This window comes from Rhododendron vialii, chromosome 8a (genome assembly GCF_030253575.1).
Source record: "Rhododendron vialii isolate Sample 1 chromosome 8a, ASM3025357v1".
In the NCBI taxonomy this organism is placed as follows: Eukaryota; Viridiplantae; Streptophyta; class Magnoliopsida; order Ericales; family Ericaceae; genus Rhododendron; species Rhododendron vialii.
In genome coordinates this window covers 34,870,200-34,891,097 of record NC_080564.1, presented here as the reverse complement: position 1 = coordinate 34,891,097, position 20,898 = coordinate 34,870,200, and the positions used below count along the sequence as shown (strand labels likewise).

Genomic DNA, 20,898 nt, shown 5'->3' with positions numbered 1-20,898 from the left:
TAACAAAAATACAATCGCCGACGGCATCACCAAATTACTCAGTAATGCATATAGAACGACAAAATCAGTAAATGACACTATGTTCTTTACAGCCAGAGACAATTCTGACTTCTCATCTGAAAAAATGGAGACAACAATGACTTCAAAATATAATATGAAAAGGTTAAATCAAATTTGGGTATCATAAGTTTTCCTAGATAATAGGAGTACATGTTTACTTAACTAATACTACAACTTCTTCAGCTGCAAGGTAGCGAAGTTTCTGGGCACGACTCACTATCAACACTTCCGTCGCACAAATCTGCATGTGTTAAAGATCATAACGACAATTAACACATCAAAATTAGGAGGAAATGAACCTAAAATTTGGTCTCAAGAGAACAAGAGGAGAAACTAAGCAACGAAAACCAAGATATACCAGTGATTCCAATTCCTTGGTTTTGATATTCCAATGAGCAGACATTTCATCTCTCAATTTGGCTATTTCTTCATCTTTTACGGTCAAAAGCTTAATCACTTTTCAAAGTTTCTCAGATAAATCTCATCTGGTATTCTCCTTAGTTGGCAATCTTTGCTTGCTCCAGCTTTGGCGTCTATTCACACGAACTTCATTGTCTTTAAGAGAAGTGTTTCTCTCGTCTAATTCCTTAAACAGTGCTACACACAGAGTTGGGCAAATTGAGCTGATGCAGCACTTGCATCTGCAGTTGCTTTGGTGGCTGAAAACTGTGATCCCAGATCATCCAGCTCCTTCAGATGCTGCATTGAATTATTTCAAATGCATTATTAGCAATGATTCTAAGTAAACTAATTGATAATCGAAATGTCTTAAGTACACTAATATATCGTTTTAACCAGATACAGTATCACACAACTCCATGTCACTCGCTAACATTCAAGTGCTTGGCTATTCATAGGCTTAAGGAATTTTTTAGACAAAATTAGATGTGTTAGGATCGAAAAGAGCGAAAGATATAGCTGAAACATACCTCTTGATCTTGCCTGCTGGGACAATACATGGCAACTTAATAAAATGAAGTAACAAGATTATGCTGAATTCAGATCAGATGGAATCATGGAAGAACTAAGAGTGGGGTCATTGACGTGTAACCAAAACACAACACAAGTAAAAGAAAAAGGGAAAATCCCCACACAAGATTGTGCACTACAAGTTCATGTAAACAAACTAAGAGTTTGTATCTTGTATGTGCCAACACTGCTAATTCTTAATTCAGGAACAGGCAGAGTTAGGTTTCAGCTTGAGAAATACAGTACGAATGTTATGCAACCATGGTATGGATCATTACAGCAACACATATTGGAACCAATGGCAGTCATGCATCGAAAGTTAATTAAACGGAAGGGAAGTGCCCCTTGGTTACAATAGTGGGTCTCCATTATCGCTATCCTAACGCATTCCCAGAACTAAAAATACAAGAGTAGTCATACTTTGAGAGGCTCGTCTTGAAAATTCAGAGAAGAAAATTCCGGTTTGTAACAAGCATTATTCGAATTGCAGCCTCATCAATATCTTACTTTGAGGAGGTAAACCTTCTACTACATCTAAAGCCCATACGTGTTCCACAAATTTCTCTCTTTTCTTTCCATCTGGCTTTACTCCAGTGAGTTGTTCCAAGTTTCCAACACTTATTGTCATCTTGAAGTTTCTGTGGTATTTCTCATCAAATCATAAATAAACGGCTCCCCCATGAGAAAGTACTTTTTACTAAAAGATCAAACACACTTCTACAATCTGAGGACGTGACAAAGTTTTAAAGCTTATGATTCTCTGCCTGTATGACACCTAATCAATTATATGCTACTCTGCAAGGGAAACACACTTGTTTTGTAACCTTGAAAAGACTTGCTATGACTGATGTGATAGCAATGCTAGTTGCTAGGCAGAAAAAACCAGAATTGTTTTCTTTTGTTGTCAACGAGAATAAGGTAAATGATTTTCATTGTATAATAGAACTCAAGAATCAGATAAATTTGCTAGCAGTGAACATTAGCATATGCATATAGAAGGCCGAGTACCAGACAGACGAGAGAGAGAGAGAGAGAGAGAGAGAGAGAGAGAGAGGTACTGCATAAAGCCGATCATCATAACAAAAAACAGGGGATGTATAATAAGTATAAACAAACAAGTATGCTCCTTTCTCCTTTACCCTGAAGGAGGGACTGCCTCTCCTTTGCATATTCTGATTTCTGTCCTCTGGTCCATAATCTGTATTCTTGGGACACAAATGGATGGACTTCCTCCCCACTTAAGAAACAAGTTCTACAAACTTGTGGCTTTACAACAGAGGTTTGACAGGGAGATCACCAGAGTAAGGGGTTAAGATTTGATAGACAGGTATCAAAAGACTTGGATAGGGAGCTCCCATTGCGCTCATTTCTATGGCCAGGGAATCACTTTCTTTTGCAGGGAAATCAATATATGACAATCACTTTAGTTTCCTTTACTCGTTTCATTTTTTGCTCTTCCTTGTTGGTACAGTCCATTTACTTGTAGAGCTGTTTATTGTCATTGTGCTTATAGCTTAATTACCAATGCATTTCTTAACCGTCAAAAGTTTAAGCTGGCATCTATCCAATTCAAATCACCACTAAAAGAACTAATTTCAAACATTAACTGTACATTTATTGTTCAGAAAGCATCAAACTGCACTTTAGTGAAAAGAGAGTACTATTGGCTGTTCAAATGCATGTCTTGGACTGGTTTGATCCTTTGAAAACGGAATTCCCAACAACTTTTGTGAGTTAAAAATGAGAACGAAGCAGAAATAATACCCGAAAAATAATTTCCGTCATGACTTCTGCATGAATGTGGTACAATCCATCTCCCACTGGTGATACTGCCCACAAAATGGAGCATATCAATCAAACGACACATTCTGATGAGGGAATGGAAAAAGGGATTCTTAGTATGATAGGGTGGATGAAAGAGTGAAAGAGTCGAACGAGTGAAGAAAAAAGTTGTTCAAGCATGGTTTGAAAACTTAATGAGCTTCAAAACTATTATCAAGCTTGGTTTCTTAATGAGGTGAGCCAATTTGGTTTGAGTTTTAATCAAGCCGATTTCGAGCAACTTAATTTTTTTAATATTAGAAGTCGAATGAACCAAGTAGTGGTAGATGTTTGATCAGTCCGTTTCAAAGGAGGACATCCTCATTTTAGTTAAAATGTGGATCTCCCCATTTTTCCCATTTCCCGATCGAATTTCAATGATCCGAGCCGTTCAATGTGATCAGAACGTGATTTTAAGGGTACCCATGAAAAATCAGCAAAAAAAAAAGACCGGAAAGGGCTTCATCCGAACAGTTTTTTATTGAATGGTTTAATAAAAAAACTGCTCAAAATAAGTCCTTCCCAGTCATTTTTTTTCCCCGATTTTTCACGGGTATCCTTAAAATTACGTTCTAAATACATTGAACGACTCGGATCATTGAAATTTGATCGGGAAAAGGGTTAATCACTTTAAGAGGTCCTCATATATATATATATATATATATAGTATAGTATAGGCAACCAAATGCATGGTAGTAAGGAAGTGAATATATCCATTAATTTCCTTTGTCCTCGCTGCAACAATGGGGGAAAAAAGAATTCCATTAAGCCTCGTGAAGGATTATGTACAAGCAACTTAAAACAAGCTAAAAATTCCATTCGTCTCAAATTTCCCTTCTCTTATTGGGTGTTCTGTAGAAACAAGAAATTGCAAGAAAAGACTACTCGTTTGACAATTCTATAATGTCTACTACGTAATCAAAGACAATGAGTTCGTGAACGAGTCGACTCAGCAAAAGCAGTGAATGCACTTACTTTGACGCACGTACTTAACCTTCTCAAGGCAACCGCGAGGGTTCTGGTATAGTAGTCGTGCACAATGTGGTCTCATCATAGTCAGAGTATCGGCTTCACGACAACAAGCCAGTGGTGGCATCGCCCCGTCCACCGGCGTCGCTGATCAAATCGGAGCACTGAAGTTGGTGGTGGCAGCTGAATCGTCAATGGTGTGGAAAAGAAGGAAAAAAAATTCAAGGTAAAAGAACCGCCTGGTTCGATTTTTGGGTCGCCACTTTTGGACCTCAATTTTCCAATGATTATTATTATTGCTTTTATGTTTTTATCCCTTATCTGCCCTTTCCGAGAAATTTTTCAATGCAGAGTGGACACGGCCACGTGGTGCCCGTGCTCATATCTCAACCATCCAAACATGTTTTGGACGGCTCAAATTTATTTGGATTTGAGGAGCTATTTTGGTAATTTTGTACTAAAAAATTATTCAAACAAATCTAAACCGTCAAAAACACATCTGGATGACCGAGATACGCGTACGGGCACCACGCGATGTGGCCGTGCCCATCCGGCACTGAAAAATTTCTCGCCATTTCCTGACTTTTCACATTTTCCTTTTGGGTCTTCTTTTTTGTGCTTGCTTTTGTCCGGTTCAGTGGGGTTTTTGACGGAAAATTCAATTTGTTCTCACAAAATACTTATTACGTCAGCAGTCCTTCATGCACGAAACCCTTTCTCCTCTTCGTCTGTCACTTTGCTCTTTCTTCATCTCTCTCTCACTCTCTCCCTCTCTTCCCCCTTCTTCTATTCAGGCATTATGGTTAACTTTGAGTGTAAGAATGCTTTGGCTCCTCACAATCAAGTTTTAATTTAGCCTTTGAATGTTTGTATACGTTATATACGCTTCAAATGTTAATTTTGAGATTCATTTTGTGTAATGTCCGTATGCAAAATTATATACTATCTAGTGTCGGAAATTGTCTTTTGTGCTTCTTTGTGATTGAGCTTGAGATTCCGTCGTAGAGCAATGCAGGTGGAGTACTACCCTACTCCGATCAAACAGAGAAAAGTTTCAGCCTTGTTTTCCAATTGATTAGGGTATAAATGAATCATTTTTCACCGGTTCGCTTTATTAGATTATTAATCACAAACATTATTATTTATATTCCCAACACTTCCCCTCACGTGTAGCTAAGCTCTCCATTTTAAACGGGCTAAACACGTGCAAATATTTAATCAATTAGAAAGGCGGTGATATTCGAATACTTGCCTGTTCTGATACTATATTAGGTTGTTAACCACCAATTTATAAAAGGCTTAAGCTATTAGAGGGTGGCAACTATTTTTACTATCAACACGCATTGTCAATGGATATAGGTTCAGTTGAATATACAGAGTAGCATTTACTTGTAATGGAAATGCTAAGGTAGCCAAGCAGGTTATGTACGTCACATGCTTGATATTAGTTCTCAGAATATGGGATTTTGTTTTTTTGTTTTTTGAACAGCCAGAATATGGGATTTTGGTGCTGAATATGGGAGCATGTTATTCTCTATTGCGCTGAATATGCTGAATATGGAATTTGCTTTGCTGAATATGGGATTTTGTTGCTGAAACATGACGGTTATAACACCCCTTAACATTACAGTTATGAGTAAAGAAAGAACATAGAAGATGGCCATATGCCTTCCTGCTATTGTGTAACGAGAAAATGAGCGGCTTCTTGTTATTCTTTGTCAATGTGACAGAGGCAGATAGGAGAGAGGAAAGCTCAAACTCTTCAACTTGTCTCCTTAAAGTTTATCCTGTAGTATAACAAGCATATATATGGGCCTCATCTTACCTCATACCGTATAACCCAGCTAGTTTTTGTCCCCCGAGCACACTAATAACTCTTGTGCTGGCTAAAACAAATTTAAGTGTCAAAACCTCACTCTTATCTTGATCACGATATTCTCGTAGTTTTTCCATCACTCTTCATATCTTCCTTAGGAATCCCCAATTATTGGCTTCTAATGAGTAGGAGTTGTCCCCTTTACGTTCTAGATACCTGGTTAGTGCTATTATATCCTCATAAAGCTGTTACTGAATACCTGGTAAGTGCTATAACCCTCATAAAGCTGTTACTGATTCCGGCTAAGTTGCTAACAGTCATTTTGTAATTGTTTTTGAATGGGTTGCTGTGTAATGAATTTGCTTTTCTATTCTATATATTCTTCAAAATTATTAATCGACCACTTGTGGGATTTTGTTGCTGAATATGGGTTGCTGTGTAATTTAAGGGCCAGAGGGCCAACATTATTATTTATATTCCCAACACTTCTCCTCATGTATAGCTAGGCTCTCCTTTATAAGCGGGCTAAACACATGCAAATATTTAATCAATTAGAAAGGAGGTGATATTCGAACACTTGCCTGCTCTAATACTATATTAGACTGTTAACCACCAATTTATCTAAAGGCTTAAGCTATTAGAGAGCGGCAACCTTTTTTATATACTATCAACACGCTTTCTTCTTCAGCTGCCAATTTCTCAATATCTTGTTTGATGATGCTCAGTGTTTTGCAAAAAAAGAAAGGCTTTGGTGACATTGGCGTCCATTACAATAGATGATCATAATGGTTTTCTTAGAATTGATGACAGGTTTCAAAAAAATGTGGCGTTGTATTCTTCATGTGATTTGACCACATTTTACACCCAGAATGGGACATGGCTTAGATTCATTTGCGCTTTATGTGGTGATTTGGAACTTTGGAACCTTGCTGAACTAAGGCAAAAAGACTAAAAATAATAGGTGTTTACTGTTGGTAGTAGTTATATAATTGGTGTACGAAGTTAGAAAGGTGTAAGCTTTAGTCAATTATGTAATATTAAGTGTGTCTGTAAACTAATACTCCCTCCGTCCCTTTATTATAGTTCAGTATTCCATTTTGGCCTGTCCCTTAATAAGTGTCCATTTGGTAAAGTTAGTGGGTAAAAGTTGATACGTTGTCTATTTTGTCCCTAAAAGTTGATTCCATTTTGAAAAGTTAGTGAGTAAAAAGTGTAATGATGATGAGTAAGTAAAGAAAGTGGAGGAAAAAGTTGATGTGAAAGGTATAATGATGATGTTTTTTTAATAAGTTGGAGTTACGAAGTAGGGCATTTAAAAAGGGACGGAGGGAGTAAGTCATAAAGTAGTTGATGTCAAGTAGACTAAAAATAGTACTCCGTAATTCACAATTATGCATAAGTATTAATCCTATGATGTAATCATAGGCAGTGTTTGTATTCCCTCCTTACGCCTATAAAGGGAGGGCTCCGCTTATTGTAATAACCAAGTCAGTTGAAGTTAATGAAAGTCAGTGTTTGCAATAATATTCCAGTCTCTTGTTCTTATAATTCCAAGCAAATTTCCTATTGAACAAGCCACTAATTATTTCCAACATGGTTAATCCATATTATGTGTACTGAACCACTTCTATTTTTCTTTAAATCCTACGAACATCATATGTTTGATCATTTGTTTCTGTTTGTAAAGAACAACTAATTTTTTTGCAGATCAAGAACTGAGGGACTTCACCAACAGCTTTAACGAGCAAGTTGGTACAGGGGCGCAAGGTCGAGTATTCAAAGGGAGGATTGGGCCAAACGCACGGGGCCTCCAACCTCAAGACATCGCAGTGAAAGTGTCCCGAGAACACGGGACACAGGAAAGGCAGTCTTGGGAGGTTAGTATTTTAGTAGTTGCATTAAACAATCTATTCATGTTTTTTTCCCAATCTTAAATTCAATTCATATTGACAGGATGAGGTGCTTTACTTGGGAATGCCCTCTCATCCGAATGTTGTGCAGCTATTAGGTTCTGCCATTGATGCTAATGGCGCACTATACTTAGTTTATCCGTATTACGCAGGAGGCTCACTCGAAGCCAGAGTAGGAGGTAAGTTAATCATTCTAGATATTAATAACATTGTGGCTAATGTCTACCAAGTTAATCATTCTAGATCAATAACATTGTGGCATGGATTTTATACTTGTTCGGACACTCAATGTCATTAACTAGGGCTGTAAACGAGCCAAGCTTTGTTGAGTTCGAGCTCCGCTTGTTTACTAAACGAGTCAAAAACTTGAGCTTGAGCCCTTAACAAACCGAGCCTTAATGAGCTGAGCTTAGACATTTAGAGCCTCTTTAATTACTATTCCGTAAAAACTATTATTTTAAATGTAGCAAGCACTATCATGAACCTAATCTCCTCTTGGTCGTTGTATCGACGTGTCAGGAAATTGGAACATGGGGACACGAAGGGGGACACGGCTCGAGACACAGTTGGGACACGTTTGGGGACACGACGGGGTGCATCTATAATTTTTTTAATTTTTTGGGGGGTTATGTTATTACTCAAAGTTTTGGGGTAAAACGTAATTAAACATATAAAACAACACATATCAACTCGTTCAAACCCTAGCTCTCTCTCCTCGGTCAACATTAACTCAGAGGCCAAAGCTATCTCACGATCGACAGTAGCGCTCTCTCTCATCTAAGAAGCACGGATACGGATACGTGAATACGTGGTGTGTCCTCCTCCGTGTCCGTGTCTCTTTATTTTATTTTTTAATTCCCGTGTCCCCGTGAAAGTGTCCACGTCCGTGTCCGTACTACATAGAGCAAGCATAACAAGCAATATTATTTGTTATTCTTGCGGTTTATGTTTTCAAATTAAGTACACAAATTAGGATGCGAATGACCTTTCAGTTAAAAGTATTGCATGATCTAATGATAACATATTAAATTGAAGCTTATATTGCATAACAAGGTCTAATGCTCCATGCTTTCTAGGGTTGCTGTTATTTTGCCCACCGCTCTTCTTGTTGAATTGAGCTGGATTAAATTGACTTGAAAATTTTACGTGTCGTCCTTAATATGTATTATTAGCAAGAAACAATGCACTCTTAAAGGTATGCAAGGACATCCCTGTTATCTAGCAAACTATCCCTTGGCAAGAATGAAAATAATAAGTGAAATAATCACTGCCAATGAAATTAATGCAAGTACTATATCGTAAGTTCTCAAGGTACATCAGGTTATCCTTTTCATATGCATGAAGTCTAGGCTGATTTTTCAAAAGGGCCGCTACAAAGCCTGTGCATGTACCCTCAGACTTTTCGTATTGACTATTGTGGTGAGTGCCAATGTAGGGATATGTCCAATGGCATGCCATTTGGAACCCCAAATTAATGTGATAACATGAAACTATGACAGAGCTCGACTGGGAACCATTGTTGAAGGTACTAAGGGGGATAGTTATGGCTTTGGACCACATCCACAACCTGCCTAACCCGGTCATCCACGGCGATCTCAAGCCGGCAAACGTGCTGTTAGACGAGGTAAGTCTTAACATTTCTAGCTTAACTTTAAATGAAACAAGCAGAGGAAATACTTCATTGTTTCATATTTGTTTGGATAATAGAACTGAAAAGTGCATTTTCTTTAAAAAAGGAAAAAAAAAAAAAAGAGTTTAATACAAGACGGATATAAGCGAGACAAAAGCAAGCTTTTTGGCTTAACTTTGTACTACCTCCGTCCCATCTTTGTCCACTTTTAGACTTTAAAGTTTTAGTCAGTCCAAAAACAAAATAAGATGTAAAATTGATGTCCCTTCGATTTTGATATTTCTCTGATGTACAGCAAGGCAACCCCATACTGTGTGACTTTGGCCTCGCTACGCAAACTGGAGCTAATGCAAAGATGACGGTGACTGAATATGCCGACTCAAGCACCAACAGTAAGATTTCAGTTCACTTGCACATTTGTTCTATGAAATTTCTAGCACAAAGTAAAGACACCACCTGCAACTACGACACCACTAACACAACTAACGAAGCAATCACAGTCACCAATCATTGCAAACCCGTTAAATTCATATGGCTGTGTAAAGATTAGTTTAAATCACAGTCCATATGCAAAGATCAGTTTAAATACTGTGGTTATGATTAAAAAAAAAAGTTTAAATACTGTGGTTTTGTAAAGATCATTAAGATGATCAAATTCATAAGAATAAAAGTACAGAAGGCTGAGTCTAGCACAGATTGGGTGTGTCGTACCCACGAGGGATACAAGTGAATGTAGGACAACTGACTTAACGGAAGGAATAGATTTAACAATAACATACTCGAGTAAAAGGACTTCTAGAATATCGGAAGTGCTGGCAAGGAGAAGAGATACTTTACTCCTACGAGAGCGAAAAATAGACAAGCAGATGATTATACTATAGGTAACAGATCTACATAGATTTCCTCGCCTGTTGAGTCTTTAGTTTATTTGTAATTGCTCGTTCAAACGTGCCAAAGAAATTTACCTTTGAAACACCGGTTACCCTACTGTCTTTGGTTGGCAGATGAAGGCCCTACTGCTGACATGTTGAACACCTAAAGTGAAGGAAAATGTCAGAATGCATGTACAGTTACTAATTAACCTTGAATTCCAAATAAACTGAGGTTAAGAGGATTGTATTGATGAGTAAGATCATATAAAGATAATGAGGAATTCATCCGCTATCATTGGCTAGTAGAATTTAACTATGTCTAGTTATTGCCTTGCCATTTTATAGAGTGATGAATTTAACTATGTCTACTGATAATAATTTTTACTTTGTATGAATTTTGAATGTTAATGCTGAATTCCTGTTTTAATTCTGATTGTATTCTACAGATTCTGCATGCCCTGAGAGAGACATACATATGCTTGGGGTATTCATAATGAGTGTCATAACAGCCACAAAGGCTCGAGGTGGAGGAGTTAAGTACAAGTTCAACAGGCACCCTCAACCTGAAAAGATGATCCAAAAAAGGTGGCTGAAAACTGGTTTGAAAAACCCAGAAGCCAAGGAGTTGGCATCCTTGGCTAAGGACTGTGTGCAGAGCTCCCATACAAGTCGCCCAACAACAACTGACGTCGCCAGAGTCTTGGACCACCTCGCAGAGAAGATATCATTGAAGAAAAGTTTTATAGAAAGGCTTAGGGCCTTAGTAGGTTGTACGTGAGAGAGAGAGAGAGACGGGGGGGGGGGATGTTGTTGATTTTGTAGTTAGCAATTTATTAGGCTTTCTGACATTCTACAAAACAATTACTGAGAAGTGCAGGGCATGACTCACCTATTTGTTCCAAGCAGGGGAATCTTTGAATCAATTGCCTATTCTGCCAACAAACGCAAATAACATTTTTTTGATAAGTAATCTAAGGCAAATACCACTTGTATAAGAGTGCACTGTGCACATATCATGTAAACACAGAGTCATAGAGGATTTGCACATGAAAGTTCATTGGTCTACGACTCAAAGGTTGGTATGGGCTTGAGTTATGGTCCGTGAAATTTGGTTTGGATCAATTGACGCAGTCAAGTCCTTCCAGCCTAGTGGGGTCTAGATGGATATACAAACCTGGTCATCCTGCATTCCAAATATGATACACAAGAAGTTAGGTTGTTCTACTACAATAATCGTACATATGACAAGGGTGAGGTTCCAGTTATGAATACAACATGAATCCAATTACTACCAGGGATGGAGGTAAGTGCAATGGTGGCGAGGCCCGGGCCTCCCCCAACCTTGCTAGAATCACACCAGTATAGTATAAAATGTAAAAAAATATTTAAAATGTACTATATCGGCCCTCTAAACTTTGAAGAAATAAACTAAAAGTGGTTACGTAGTGGAAAATAACTACTCCCCTTATTTGTACATGTATGTTTTGCTAATTATTATAAGTAGAAAATAACTACTCCCTCTTATTTGTATATGTATGTTTTGCTAATTATTATAAGTAGAAAGTGGCTATATTTTTCTTGAAAAACATTATTTCTTAGATTGCATGCCTGAATTACAAATGTGAGGAAAACTTAAAAATTCAACAACCATGTGAATATGTGTAATTCTCGATTCTAAGTTTCAGCCTCCCCTCTTTATAAGTCCAAGCTCCGTCTTTGATTAATACTAATCACCAGCAATCCATCCGGGTAAAAGGTGATGCTTTAAAATTAATCTTTACACCGGCCAAATCCGGTTCAGCGAGTGAGATTATGTGAAAAAATAAACAAGAACTCCTGGATTCATACTATGAAGCATGTGTACTATGAAGGTTCTAAAGGTCCTATCAAAAATAGCAATTAGACCGGCAGAATCTCTACCCCAATGCAAACTGCACAAAAACAAAATGACCGTGATATAGTTGTGCCGAACATCATATGACTCACATCTACAAAAGTAAAATCAAGAACATAGCAACTCTTCATTTCATTGGATGGCATAAAATTTGCAATATAAAAATTGCTAGAGTTATACAACCAATGACAAAAAAAAAATCAAAGCATTAGGACGAAAAGAAATCAACAAATCAAAGGACTAGGACTTGCCGTGTATACATATGTATTTTTTGGACGTGCCTGGCGCGTACGGCATGGATACGGCGACTTCCTAGGTGTGTTGGTGCTTCATTGGAGGTAAACAGACTATATTCTTGCTTAGATATATCTAAAATTTGGTAGCAATTTAGCTCAACAAGTTAAACCAAAAGCATTCCCCATCAAAAAAAGAAAAAGAAAAAGAAAAAAGAACAAGTCAATATGGCAATGATCATTTTGATAGTCAATAAAGCAATGATCATTTGGATAAGTCAATATGGCACTCGATTTGAATGGGCCCCAGCTTTCTCATCCACATCTTCAGAAAGTTATGTTCAATGGTGTCCAAAGATTTTTCCATTTTGCATCACTAGATGTATTGCTAATGATGTGAAGCATTAGGAGATTAGGAAAAAAACTGATTCAATTGAAAAATGAAAGTAGGGAACATGCACAAGGCACTCCCGTACTTTTGGGTAATCGGGCCATGTTGTTTTGGTCTAAATAAACTAATAGAGAAATTATTTCGAAAAAAAAAGACACAGTAAATTCCGGTGATAGCACTACAGTAAAAGAAACAAAAGCAAACTAAAAATAATAGAAATAAAACCTCTCAAAGAAATGAATGAAAGACATGTACAAATTAATTACCTCATGATCCCGAAGAGCTTTCTCACGGCCGAGATCTGCACCAGATTAAAAGGAGATACTGAAAGAAAATCAGAAACAGACCTTAGAGCCAAATATTCACTAATTGATCTAATAAGTAGAAAGAGAGAAGAACATAAAACTGAGAAACAACAAAATAGATCTCTAAAGCTGTTGGATAAAACTACTTTAAGAACAAATCAGTTCAATCCTTGTAATTCAATCACACAAACGTAAGAAAGAAGAAAAAGAAACAACTCGAAACCAAAAAACACAGAAGGAAAAAACAGTAAAACATATAGGAGTAACTTATCAATTGAGTGGTAGGGGAGAGCCATCTCAAACTCTATGACCTGACCCTTTGAGCAAAATCCCAATCATTACTTGACAAATCAAACCAAAAGAGCTAGGACTGCAGTTCCTCAATTGCCAGTTCGTCATGTCTAAAGGGCAGGAAAATCATGGGTTAAAACCTTAAATCTTACTCCACGTAAATCAAACTTGAATCACGCCAAAGTGAAGAATATCAGCTCCAGCGATGTAGGGTGTATGCAAAAATCGCAGCTGTATAAACAACTAAAGTCTTACTTACACATAGTAAACAAAACTCAGCTCCTCGAGGATGATCTCAACCACAAATGCAACTTGAATCGGGCAATTTCAAGAAATAGACAAAAGCCATTGACCTTTTTTTCCTGTAACACTGAAAAGCATTATTAAGTGATATTGCTAACTGCTTGGGGGCAATAACAGGAAATTATCCATTCCATTTAAGTAATTTAATAAGGAAAACATGCTTTTGCAACTCTAAATACAAAATGATAACACACACCATCCTCTAAAAATGAATATAATGGAGATACCCATTCCCGAACAATAGAACACGGATCCACAACAATGGCCACAATTGATATAGCTTTACCTGGACTGAGCTCCTGCACATGGCCAAGCCAATATTTAATATAGAGACGGACTATTGATAATAGTTCATAGAAACTTAGAAAGAGAGATCCCTGAGAGCATCTCCAATGCATCCTTCATTCCTCTATTTCTCCATTTGAGAGGATCATTTTTGGAGAAAATATCATTCCAACCCATCCTCTATTTTCTCCTTCATTTGAGAGGATCAAGTTTGGTACTCCAAATATGGAGGATGGAGAAAAAAATGGAGGATGTCCTTCATTTCACTATTCACCCTCACCAAATCCCATTTTGTTCATCAAATTAGTTTTGATATACTAATCCTTTATAAAGTTGGTACCAATCAAAAGATATGTACAATATCTTCAAAATAAGACCCATATTGAGTATTTTTTTAATGAAGTTAGAAAAATGAAAATTTGAGTTTTGGAGGGAAAATGGGGAAGTTTGAGATTTGGGATGAGTTTTTAAAGATATAGAAGTAGAAATAGAGTATTGGGTTGGAGTTAGATTTCCTCCAAAATCACTTTTGCAATAAAATATATTATTTTGATACTCTCAAATGAAGAAATGAAGATAAAAATGGAGTATTGGATTGGAGATGCTCTGATCGTAGCACATCCCTTTAGAATGGGTTTTGAGATCATCTTTTGTTTCCCCGAAAGATTTTTAAAATCATTTTAGACACACACACAACATAATCAAGAACATATTAAATATTCCTTTCAATTAGGATGAGATTGCATAAATATTGCAGTATGATGTTTTGAAATGGGTTTCTCAAATATGACTGGACAAAGACAGTACCGCAGGGGAATCAAATCCAGAAAGCGGGGTCCCATCAAATGAGATGGGTTTCTCAACTTATTGTCTTGATGCAAATGTATTGACTAATCAAAATTAGGATATAACTGCAACTATGATTAAGCCATATACTCCGTGTCTAATTGAATTTTCCTTCCTAATTGAGATCCAGACACAAATTAATCAAAGCAAAAGTTCTCTGTCAACCATCCACACACAAATTGGAAAAACCAAATCAGTAATCAAAACTGAAAAAGTACATTCCAACAATGAAGCTTCTTCTATCCAGTCATATCCAATCTATCAATTTTCTACTACCTTTACTATACTTAGCCAAGGCATTTTCCACTCCATTCCCATTTACAGTACATGTTTGGAATGGAAAAAGAAATTTTCTTTTGCCATAGAAGAACACTACATCTAGTACCCACAAAAAAATCATCAAATAATGATAGTGCGCTTTTGTAAGCCCCTATTTTCATATTTAGTCAACCCTCCCACCATGGTAGTTTTTATCAAAAAACGTACAGCAACCAACAACAACAATAAGCAAAACAATCACTCTAGAATCTCATCCCAATTAAGTTCTTTAGGCTAGGGAATCTATTATAAGAGTTCTTAATTTTTGGGAAACTCAAAAGATCCAAATATCCAAACTTGCAGATTGTACCATGAAGAGAATGAATTGAGTGAAATTACCTTCAGAAGCTCCCGGTAGTGGCTCCGGCAGTCCTTGTGAATCGAACAAATGTTTACAACAGTCTACCCGGGGAAAAAAATCTAAGTAACACACATAAAACAAAAGAGTGATATCAAAACAAACGAGGATCTATGCATTGAAAGAAGAAAACTCTAAAATAAAAGAACGCAAAATAAACTGAAAACAACTAAAATACCCGAAAAACTAGACATAAGTACAAGAACGTGAATACTTCCGTCAACAGCAAGTATCAAAATTCAAAACAAACGAGGATCTATGCTTTGAAAGGAAAAAAACTCTAAAATAAAAGAACGCAGAAAAAACTGAAAACGACTAAAATACCCGAAAAACTTGACATAAGTATTTGCTATTTTTTATGCAATAATCTGTTCCTGCAACATTGAAAAGGACACAGAGGACTTCCCAACCAGAAAGCAAAGTTCCCACTGATGGTATACTTAGTGTATTCGAGTCTTGGGGCTAACGTGAGATCCGGTCAAGGACCTACATGTTTCGGCACATGTCCCAGAAGAGCTTTAACCAAGGTGTGCGACATGGCTTTCAAGTTCTGTTCCAAAGCAATGCGATTTCTGAATAGTTTAGAATTGGCCATTGTCCAAAGAAGGCTCATCCACTACTCCTGCCCTTGTTTGACAAGACCAAAAGAAAACATAATAACTAAAATCATAAGAAAATGAAAGACATAGGTTACTAGTTTTGTGAGGCAATAGTAGGTAAATGTTAAAAGCCATGAGAAGAATATCTTTCTCTGCCTTCCTTTGTGTTTGATTTCTTAGCTTTTTCGATAAGGAGGATGTTTGGCACCTGGCTTTGAGCCAGATTTCTCGGATGCATTTACTTTATTCGTACATTCTTTGTATCTACAGAAGGCCCGAGGTGTTGTTAAGAAAGGCTGCAAGGGCCGACAAAGGGGGGAAATCGAAAGGCACATTTTGGTACCCCTAGGAAGGACAGGGATTCAATGCATAGATCATCAAGCCTTATTTCATATGCCATACTTGTTACTGCTCCCTTCTTGAAACAAAAACTGAACTCCAAAATTTCAGGTTTATAAGAATTCCAAATCATCGATACTTCCTGAATAAACAAGTGATCTATATGGCTCTGAATCATACATGGATTTTCATTCGTCCTTTTTATGTCTACCTATTCATTTGGTTGGAGAAGAAAACAAAAAACTAATTTATTTTTGAAAGAACAAGCTACGGCATTTTCTTTAAATTAGTAAAAGCCATTTTCGTTGTTAAGACTTATTTCTTGCTTTCCCCTTTCTAATTTCCCATAAACCCCATGCCATAAAATCACAATGCTGTCAAAAGAAAAAGAAAATTTCTTTAATTTCTAACATCAACACATTTTTCATGGGCTTCCTATTCCGAGAAAAATCTACACATGTATTGAGAGAAAAAAGTATCAAACGTCAAAATCTTGTAACCCTAGTTTCATACGCACTCACAGGATTAAAAATAATTGTAGCGATAAAAGAACTATTATTCCAAAAATAATCAATAATGCTTATTTGCACAATATGCTTTATTTGCAACGTCAAGATAAATGTTTTACTGCTATTTTGCTTGAACCAAAAAAACAAACTCTTTTATGTTTTGAGACACTAAGGCCCCATTCCGCTTTCTCCCAAAATCTTCTTTTTCAAAAAGAAGGTAATTTCAAATTCAAATATAACGAAAATGAAAAATAATTTTTTAATTTTTTTTGCACCGTTTAAAAGATCTCAATGAGATCTATCAAACAAGATCCATATTGGTAGGAAAATTATTTACGTCAACACATGATTTTTGACCTTGAAATTACCTTCTTTTTCCCAAAACCTTCTTTTTCTAAAAGTGGAACGCCACCAAAGAAGACTTCTTTTCAAATGTGTATGATATTTGTATGCAGAGTTAAATACATAGCACTCCATATTTACCGTACCAGCATCATTAAACAAATGAAATTAGGATTCATCTGAGGCTCATATTTAGGTTCAGCCAGAAACGTAGCTTTACCTTTCTTAATCTTGCACTCAAAACTCACATGACCCACCTCGTGGCCGCAAAAGTTACAAGCAAGATTGTTCATTCCCTCCTACTATTTTTCTAATGAACATAGAGCTTGGGAGCTTCAGGTTCAGCCACAAACGTAGCTTTACCTTTCTTAATCTCGCACTCAAATCTTATATGACCCTCTTGGCCACAAAAGTTACAAGCAAAATTTTCCATAGCTCCATTCTATTTTCTAATGAGCAGAAAGCTTGGGAGCTGGCATGAATTCCGTTTCACAAACAGTGTTATAAACAATTCACCTTTTGACCATGCAACCAAATGCTGTAACTAGTATTCTTGCAGCAATAGTGAGTAAATGTCAACAGACTCGAAACAACTGCAAAAGCAATAAAAGAGTAGTATCATTCTCTTTGTCTTCCACTGATTCTGATTTCTTAGCCTTTTTTTTCAAGAAAGAGGATGCATGGCACCTGGATTCAAGAATTATTCCTCGAATGCACTTAACCCGATTCGTATCTAGAGAAGGCTCGAGGGCTTGTTAAGGAAAGCGGAAGGGCCAACGAAGGAGGAAAAATGCTAGCAATTTTTTGGTTCCCCCGTGAACTAATGTTGTCTAAAGCACAAGGAAAGGATTCATTGCAAAGATCATCAAGCCTTTTTTTTTTTATGCTGTACTTGCTACTGCTTTACATCGAGCAGAATTTAAGGTTTGAATTATTCTTTAATAAGAGAGGGTAAAGGATACTTACCCGGAAAAAAAGAAAAAGAAAAAGAGAGGGTTATGGATGCATATCTTCTTCCTTTTCGTTTTGTGAGAGAAAATGCAGTCAGAAATTATTTTGCAAGATTAAAAACAGCATTGGTGGACTTTTTTTTGTATACTTGTAGATGCCAGTGTTGTTGGTAGACTAATTCCTTGCTTTCCCTTGCTAATTTCCCCTCGATCCCATGTCATACATTTACAATATCGTCAAAAGTAAACTTACGTATTCTCCAAAGTAGGGCTACCTAATTCAACAAACATATATACTTGCATGGAGAGAGAAACGTATCAAATGCTAAAATCCTATAACCTTAATTTCATAAGCTCACAAATGAATCAAAAATAAATCGGATATTAGCAAGAGAATATAAATTGACCTACCAAAATAGTAAGTGAAAATACATCATTCTCAGAATGTTATTACCTCTCAACTCTCACTACTATTACTTTCCTTAGTCTCCTATTAATCAAATGGTAAGTGAATGGTATGATTAAAACTATATTAGCTATGCCCAAACCATTTTTTGGCTTGCTAAAAGTGTCAAAATCTCTTTGAATGTCAACGTTGCTTTTTACTACTGGCGTAATGCTATTTGGGTGAACTACCTAATCTTTACCATCAAATCAAAAGCATTGGCGGTATTCTGACAAAATTAGCACAATTGTACGTCAAAACTTGATAATTGGCACGATAATTTGTCAAGATTTTACAAGACTTTTGGTTAACCGATGGAGCTCATGTTTTGGTGAAATTTGAGCTTTCACAATATAGATTCGGCTTGACCAACGGAGTTGCTTTTAGAGGTTGCCCACAAAAACTTCAAAACTAACAGATGTTAATCGTGACAATCAAAATCCAAAACGAATATTGGGCAAAAATAAAAATGAAGATGGATCTGCAGTCTTTGACTAAATAGCCGATGTGGGAGCGGGCTACGGCTATTCTAAAGGGGATAAAGTAGTTTGATTGTTCCCCACTGATGTTTCTTTCGTTGAGAAAAAAATTGAAACCCAAGAAAATATATAGAACAAAAGAAGCAAGGTTCTTCGTAGGCTGAGGATGAGGAGACGAGGTTGTAGTACCTAGTAACCCGATCGAAGCATGTCCGAAGCAGATCGGATCACCGGATGAATTCAAAGATGTCGGACGGGAAGTCAAATCGATCAGAGCCGAGTTGAAAAGCAGCAAAGTACGTCGAACAGGAATTTTTTTCTAGTTTTCTTACTCCTAAAATGCAGGGAAATTATTTACGAAAACAAACAAACAAAAAAACAAAATTTTTTACAGATACAATTATGTAAGCACCTGATTTTGGGCAGTGACCAGATGGTGAACGGGGAAACAGAGAGTTAATCTGGATCTGGATCTTGATCGGTCGATTTCCCACTCTTTCTCTACTCCCAAAACTTCTTCTATAGTCTCCCCACGGAAGAAAGATCGATTGCCCTCTCTTTCTGGAATCCCCCAAAAATTCAGAAGATCAATCGGAATCCCGTCTTTCTTCAATTCCCAAATTTCCCCAGAGATTGAACTCTCGAATCCCCAAAAGTTTCCCTTTCTACTCTCTCCCTACAGAAAATCAATCAATTCCCAAATTTCCTTCCAATCTCCCCAAAGATCGATTTCTGGAATCCCCCCAAAAAAATTCCCTTTTTACTCTCTCCCCACAGAAAATCGATCAATCCCCTCTCTTTCTTCAATTCCGAAATCAATAAATCCCCTCTCATTCTTCAATTCCCCAATTTCCTCCTACTCTCCACACATATCGATCTATGGAATCCCCAAAAAATTCCCTTTTACTCTCTCCCCACAGAAAATCGATCAATCCCCTCTCTTTCTTCAATTCCCCAATTTCCCCCAAATCTCCCCACAGATCGATCTATGGAATCCCCAAAAATTTCCCTTTTACTCTCTCCCCACAGAAAATCGATCAATCCCCCACTTTTTCTTTCAATTCCCAAATTACCTACTAATCTCCCCAGGACCCCACAGATCTCTCTCTCTCTCTCTCTCTCTCTCTCTCTCTTGCGGGCGGGTTAGGGGATGCGGTTGGCGTGAATACGGTGCTATGAACAGGGGGAAGATACAGGGCCTAAAAGGAAAATAATAAATTCCAATGGGTAAGTGGGCCTAATCTAAAAACACAAATAATCCGAATAGTATATTAACGAGTATTAAAAGTGATCATGTAAAATAAACTCAATCGAATAATTACAAGTACTACTTTGATGAAATATTTCAAAAACAAGTCAAAAGTTGTGGATGAGATGCAGAGTTGCCTTCTCTTTTTTCTTTTTCATCGTAGAGTTTTGCCTTGTTATTGGCGGAACCAGTGGAAAAAATTTTTAGTGCTGGGTGAGCATAGGCCACGTGGTGTCAAGCACGCATTTCGATCATCTAAATATATTTTAAACGGTCCAAATCTATTTGGGTTTAAGAGGATGTTTTGATAATTTTACACTAAAAAATTATCCAAACAGATCTGAACTGTTTAAAACACGTTTGTATGTCCCAGATGGCCCGTGCCCACAAGGCACTGAAAAACTTCTCAAACCAGCGGCCCCGAAGTAGTGAATAATTTACTCCAGAACAGGGAAAGTACACGGAGCCAACACCACCCTTTAGATCTTCTGACTCTGATCTCTCGGTCAAAGTAGGAGTACTTACAAAAGATCAGACCTTTAGTTGATTATTAGTTGATAATGGTTGTGCTTTTTGGAGGGTGGTTTTGACACTTCACTTTTAATTAATTGCACTTTATTTTTAATTTTATTTTTTCACATGATTAACATACAAAGTGGGGTGCCAGTAGCTAAAACTTGAGTGCCAAAATCAATTTTTTTATGGTTTTGAGATA

At 37.0% G+C, this 20,898-nt stretch overlaps 2 protein-coding genes across 29 annotated transcripts in view; both read right to left on the bottom strand.

Annotated features, from left to right (window-relative positions):
• LOC131335807 (probable serine/threonine-protein kinase PBL16) overlaps positions 1-20,898 on the bottom strand; it is a 36,895-nt gene that overhangs the window by 7,165 nt on the left and 8,832 nt on the right. The gene's annotated exons all lie outside the window — the stretch shown is intronic.
• Positions 11-20,337, bottom strand: LOC131335809 (uncharacterized). 28 transcript variants are annotated; one of them, XR_009202649.1, is made up of 8 exons: positions 19,347-20,337; positions 15,253-15,333; positions 13,661-13,763; positions 13,421-13,531; positions 12,832-12,889; positions 10,937-10,979; positions 419-759; positions 11-301 (listed from the first exon to the last, which is right to left on the bottom strand). XR_009202649.1 is itself a non-coding variant. In XM_058371323.1 (6 exons), exons 3-6 carry the CDS (start codon positions 13,422-13,424, stop codon positions 10,403-10,405), a joined length of 426 nt encoding a protein of 141 aa, XP_058227306.1. In that variant the 5' UTR covers positions 13,425-13,523; positions 15,253-15,333; positions 19,347-20,334; the 3' UTR covers positions 10,265-10,402. The 28 variants fall into 28 exon arrangements, 1 of the variants encoding a protein (XP_058227306.1); XR_009202650.1 differs by having other exon boundaries at positions 10,937-10,974; XR_009202641.1 differs by lacking the exons at positions 11-301; positions 419-759 and adding exons at positions 9,745-10,014; positions 10,141-10,210 and having other exon boundaries at positions 12,832-12,866; positions 19,347-20,334.